Below are 6,015 nucleotides of genomic sequence, written 5' to 3' on the forward strand. Positions count from 1 at the left end.
ATGTCTTTTGTTTAGTTCTTCTAAGAGATGTTCAGTTATATTTTCAAGGTTCTGCTATTAAGAGCATCAGCAGACATACTATATTTTCCTAAACAGGTGTAATATCAAGAACTAGCATTAAATATGGAAATATGGGAATCACAGTAAGCACAATCAATATTCATCAGTACATCCAATGCCATACTGCCATTAGTGTTACAATACCACCTGTTTTTAAAACACACCCATCAGCCGTTTCAGAGTCAACATTGCTACTTGCAAACCCATTAATGTGTCCCAGCAACAGTTAAGCAAGCAAAACAGTCTTCTACAACTACTTCTTGTCACTCTCAAGAAGAAGAGTCCTGCTCATTAGAGGAAACATGCATGGACAATCCCACACAACCATTCTGAGACTAAGACAGGGAGGCATGCAGTGACATGACATGCCTCTCCTGAAGAGCATAAAAGCCTCCAAGATCTATTTGTTAATTAACATATTAAAACAGTCCAAGTACCACAAGAACAAACATTATTATATAAACTATCTCCTTCAGTATTAAAGACTTTTTTTCCTTCTTCCAAAGTTTCTCCTGCTTCTGATGCAGTGTCTTAGAAATGTATAAACTATTCCCAGGAAGGCCTCTACAGAATTGCCAAACAACAACAGAGAGTATCTGAATGATTTTCAAATGCATTTAGAACATTACTATAATCATGGTATTATACAATTAAAGTAGTATTTACTTTTTTAGCTCTTTTGCAGTTGCACATTAACACTCCATGTCAAGTGTCTGATAATACAAATCACAAGATCAGCCACCTGAGGATTTATTCAAGACAGAGACTTTTTCACTGGCTTCCACTTCTAGTATAAGTCACAGCAAAAGGAACCAAAACACAAAACCAGAGGAAAAGTCAAGCCCAATAAATACAGTGAGTTCATAATAAAGAATGTAGGAAGCATCAATATTGCAGTTGTCCAATAAAATTTTCTGCTTTCTACTTTATAGGGAGCCTTGATATTTTTCTAATACAGAACTACCTACCAATTATTGATACTAATGATCTTAATAGCTCCTTCTTTTCTAGTTTTCTTAAAACATCAGATTCCAAAGTGTTAGAATAACAAAGATTGACATGAATGGGAAACCTTGATCCTACTTTCAGTTGCCTAAATAATGTACCTCCAAAAGGCTGATACTATAAAGTTTACTTTTCAAACTAAGGTGGTGGAATCCCTGTTTAGCATTATCTGAAGAAACTCAAGAATTACACATTCAGCTCCCACTGGAGGCTTCAGTTCATTAGATTCCTTGAAAGATTCCAGCAGCTGTGTTGTGGTTCTTTCACTCACTACATTCATAAAATTATATAAATGTATCTTCTCCTGACCTTTTCAACCTAGGCTTCAAACGTTATTAGACAACTTGGTCTTCCAATAACGGGGAATTACAAAAGAGACACAAAGGATAAATTTCCTAAGAGTGTCTTTTCCTTGACTTGAAAAGAACAAAAAGCCCACAACCCAAAACCATATAAAAAAACAAAACCAACTTGTTTCCAAGCACACACCAACCTTCAACAAAATGGCAGTTTTATGTTGGCTTTTCATCAGGTTATTGATGGATTCAAAGAGTCTCCTCATAGATTCTTCAAATTCTGTTTGTTCTTTGCCTTCATATAATCTGTTGAGAGATGCATTGGGTTATCCTTTCAGAATCAGAAGGTTTCATAGTCCTAAATGTACCCGATGTAACATTACCTTAAAAATATATTTTATAAGTTGATCCAATGTTATGGACATAGATATTTCACCAATGGGTTATATCTGCTATTCACTGTATTGTGTAGAAATTCTTCAGTTTGAACACAACATAAGCATTTTCAATTCTTTTAAAAGCCTCTAAAGACAGACACCTCCCAGATTTGAGCTTATAAAAAAGTCATTTCACTTTCAAAGTGACTTATATGGAAAAAAAAAATTGATTTTTTTCTCCACTACAACTGAGCTACTCTAGGATATTTTTCACATATTATCACTGTTTCTTTCTTCTGCTATTATTGCTGCTTTTTCAAATAGCTATTTTTACTGTCCCCATTAACCAGTCTGCTTTTTGAAAAAAGTCTCTACTTGATGCTTAAATGTTAAAAAGTGCATTTAAATTAAGCTCACTCCATTATTTCTTCATTCCCTGTCCTAAAGTTTGAATCTTTTAGATTCTTTCTCCTGTATTGTTCGTACTAGCCATTAATACTAAATACTGTTTACATAAATAGTAAAAAACACTGGTGACATGTTAAATTAGTTACCTGAAACAGCTGTCAAAAGTTAAAGAAAAACAAGCTGAGAAAAAAGCCAAGGTGACAAGAGAAGCCTGAAATGCGTGTAGGATACTGTGAACTAAATGCTGCACCTCCGATGTACTGCCTTCTCTATCAGAAGAGAAAAATCCCTCTTTTTAAAGTCATGTATTCCAGTGTCATGTGCTTTTCTTTTCAACTTGAAGCTTAAGTCCTTAAGAGAACTAAAAGCAATTTAAGAGCTTTTGTCTACAGCAAGGAAAAAATCAAAACTGCTATTCATACAGTGACTGGCAAGAAGCTTTGAGGAAAGGAAAACACTGAGAGGTACGCTATTCAGGCCCATGGCCTCTGCACTGTTTAGGTCAACGCTTGTCAATGAGATTTAAGTCAGTTATTGGAAAAGAACCCCAAGATCCAAAACATCTGGAGAGGAAAAAAATTGTATGTATACATATAATGTATACAACATACACGATGCACACTACTTGAGGTGCATCCCTACTGAGGTGTGATAGCTGTATAAAAAAACGCATACCAGAAAAAAACTTAGATGCGAAAGGCATCTTGAAACAAGTAAGTTTTAGTACAAGCACACTGACATAGAAAAGTCATCTTATTTATTATCAAGTGGTATTTTAGGAGCTTGGTTTTTGGTTAAACAACTTCTATTTTGTTAACATACTGGAAATTGTGGCATGTGGGGGCTATTTAAAATTATTTTTCAATGGGAATGAAGTACATATTGAATGTAACAATGTGACTGTCTCAGTCTAAGTGTTTATTAACGTTACTTGGCTAATGCACTGATACAGATTTTATTGACTATGCAACATTGCTGCAAAAGTAAATGAAGTTTCTTAAATCTTTTTTTCAATGCAAGTGGGAACTTGAAGCTTTCTTGACTAAAGCTGTGGGGCAAGGAGGGAGGCAGAAGCATCACACAACATGTATTAAACATGCTTCTTAAATTTACTCCAGAACTAATTCAAGCCAGGTAGAATAATTGTATTTCCTGGCTCATCATCTAGCTTCCGTTTAGACACAATTTTCTGTGTTAAATTTCAATTAAAATCACTTGTTCTAAAAGCAAATTTTAAAAGATGACTAATTATTTGCTTGGAAACAACTTCATCACAACAGTGTACATGAATTTCACTACCAAAACCAACCTTAGGCCAATGAAAGGAGGAAAGCAAACATTTCGTGTTTTCAGAGTCTGTATTATGTAAACCTTTGGCTAATATATATGACCTTTTGACAAAACATAGTCACTGAACAAACAGCTGCAAGACATAACCTTAGTTCAGCTGAGTGGAGTAAAAAAAATTTTTGCTTTCACTACATATCTATAGCTTCAACAGGACTGAATGAATGAGAATTAAAGTAGAACTTGATTATTGTCAACGTATCTGCCTGACAACGAGATTAAAAAAAGTCTTCCATTTTGTGCCTAACATTAGAAGTCATTATTCATCTCTTTCCTACACAATTTTCACTTTTTAATGTCTCTTACCTTTCAAGGAGGCATCTTAGTTTCTTAAGCAACCCATCAAATTAATGAGAGAATGATCTAAAGATCTGTCTCAGCTCTATTAATTCAAAATATTTCTCTCCAAGAAGGCTAGTCTCAACCCTTGAAAGTGAAGTACTTCAATCATAAATCCTAACTTTTCTCATGGGAAGAAAATACATATTTTTTCCATTTTTTCTTCTTTTTCATGACCAGTCTGACAATAGGCAATTGACTGCATAAAGTTAGATCACAACAGCTACAGATGGATATACAGTATCAGATGATACTGTTCACTGTTTGGTTATTTTTGCCAGAGGCTACCGTTTGCAAGGGCTATTACTGCCTATAATAATTATAATTGTCCAACCGAATTCAGAGTTTCAGACCTCCAGTTAAGGCGTTTATAGGGAAAACTAAAAAGAGTAGATATGTATAGCTAATCATTTATATCGGCAACATATTGCAATAACCTCGTTTACCACAGACTGTCCAATGTACACTTTTTGTTGCCAGCTAATACTAGGGATTAAAGTGGAGACTAAAGTTCTCCCTGCAACAAAACCCTGCCTTCTGACCTTCATCCACACATGAAATTTTCCATAATCCTCTACACAATGCTTCCTTCCCCAAAACTCTAAATGTCCCCTTTTGCCATGGCACCTATTAAAAAAAAAATTAAAACAAAGCTTTTGAACTACTAGCTATATTCTATTCTCATGAGCACCATCTCCTTCCTTATACAGCTTTTCAACTTGTTTATCTGTATCCATCTGTAAATAGTAAGTTCGTAGATACAAGAATATTTCTAAGGGACTATCTACCAGCAGCAAATAACTTCTGAATCTACTCCTACTTCAACCAAAATTCCACAATTCATCATATATACTTAATTTTACAAAAGTATAAACCTACATGGATTTTTTGAAAAAAATGGGCAGTGGAATAACAGAGAAAATTTGTATTAGAGGTCCCACTGAGCAAAAGACAGATAAAACAACACCTTTCTGTTCTGTTGACTGCCAACCACAAACATAACATTCAACCACTCAGCCTACCTGAGTTGGCCACTGCATATCTTCAGCCACGTAGCAGAGGGACAACAGAACAAGTATTAGGGGGAAACCAGCTAAGGATAAATGGAAAAAGATGAAGCAGAAGAGAAGAGAGGAAATGGAGGATGTGGCTGGGATTTGTGGGATATGGTAAGAGTCCTTAAGGGCTAGGGGAGGAAGTGGGGGACACGGTTACCAGAGTATAGTTTTCCTCCTTCCAGCTTTCATCTCCTTCATTCTCCCCATATCCTTTTTCCCTAAACCTGAATACCGCTTGTAAATATTAAACCTCATCTGTTTGGCTGAGCTATACGTATCTAGTCCGTTGAGTCTTCCCTATAAATTCCTTAACTGGAAATCTGAAACTCTAAATTCAGTTGGACAATGATTACTGAAAATTACATTGTTCCATGCACAGTCTGAGCTGCTGAACACCATAATCTCAAGGACAAGCATCCAGCTTCAAGCCATCTGTCACAACATTTGGCCATCCATTGGTCTTAGGCCAAGACACCTGATGCAAAGAATAATCACCCTTTGAAATCAGCTGCTATTACTAAATACATCTCTGGATCTTACACTGTGAATCAGAAAGCAGATTTTTGAAGATTCCCTCTCCAAAAAATATCTCAGCAACATCTGTATTTTAGGCCAGTTGCCAGCTATTATGTTTTATTTGTAAAAACAAAAAATATAGTTCTGTTCTGGAATCAATTTTTTCTGTTTCTCAGGTCTACTTCTATTTCTGACATTGGACTGTCAAGTGGTCAATGGCTCAATGTCCAGATGGAGATTGGTGACGAGTGGTGTCCCACAGGGGTCCGTATTGGGACCAGTACTGTTTAGTATCTTCATCAATGACATAGACAGTGGGATCGAGCGTACCCTCAGCAAGTTTGCAGACGACACCAAGCTGAGTGGTGCGGTTGACACGCCAGAAGGACGGGATGCCATCCAGAGGGACCTGGACAAGCTCGACAAGTGGGCCTGTGTGAACATCATGAGGTTCAACAAGGCGAAGTGCAAGGCCCTGCACCTGGGTCAGGGCAACCCCTGGTATCAGTACAGGCTGGGGGATGAAGGGATTGAGAGCAGCCCTGCCGAGAAGGACTTGGGGGTACTGGTGGATGAAAAGCTGGACACGAGCCAGCAATGTGCGCTCGC

General features: G+C 36.8%; 1 protein-coding gene across 1 annotated transcript in view; it reads right to left on the reverse strand.

The window, feature by feature from the left end:
• The window catches only part of DOCK2 (dedicator of cytokinesis 2), a 211,599-nt gene that overhangs the window by 165,258 nt on the left and 40,326 nt on the right, over positions 1-6,015 (reverse strand). The window contains exon 23 of the mRNA XM_009285697.1: positions 1,559-1,667. Within this exon, the coding sequence (XP_009283972.1) occupies positions 1,559-1,667 (109 nt within the window). The remainder of the gene's footprint in view (positions 1-1,558; positions 1,668-6,015) is intronic.

Source organism: Aptenodytes forsteri, unplaced genomic scaffold, assembly GCF_000699145.1.
Source record: "Aptenodytes forsteri isolate BGI_AS27 unplaced genomic scaffold, ASM69914v1 Scaffold54, whole genome shotgun sequence".
NCBI classification, from domain to species: Eukaryota; Metazoa; Chordata; class Aves; order Sphenisciformes; family Spheniscidae; genus Aptenodytes; species Aptenodytes forsteri.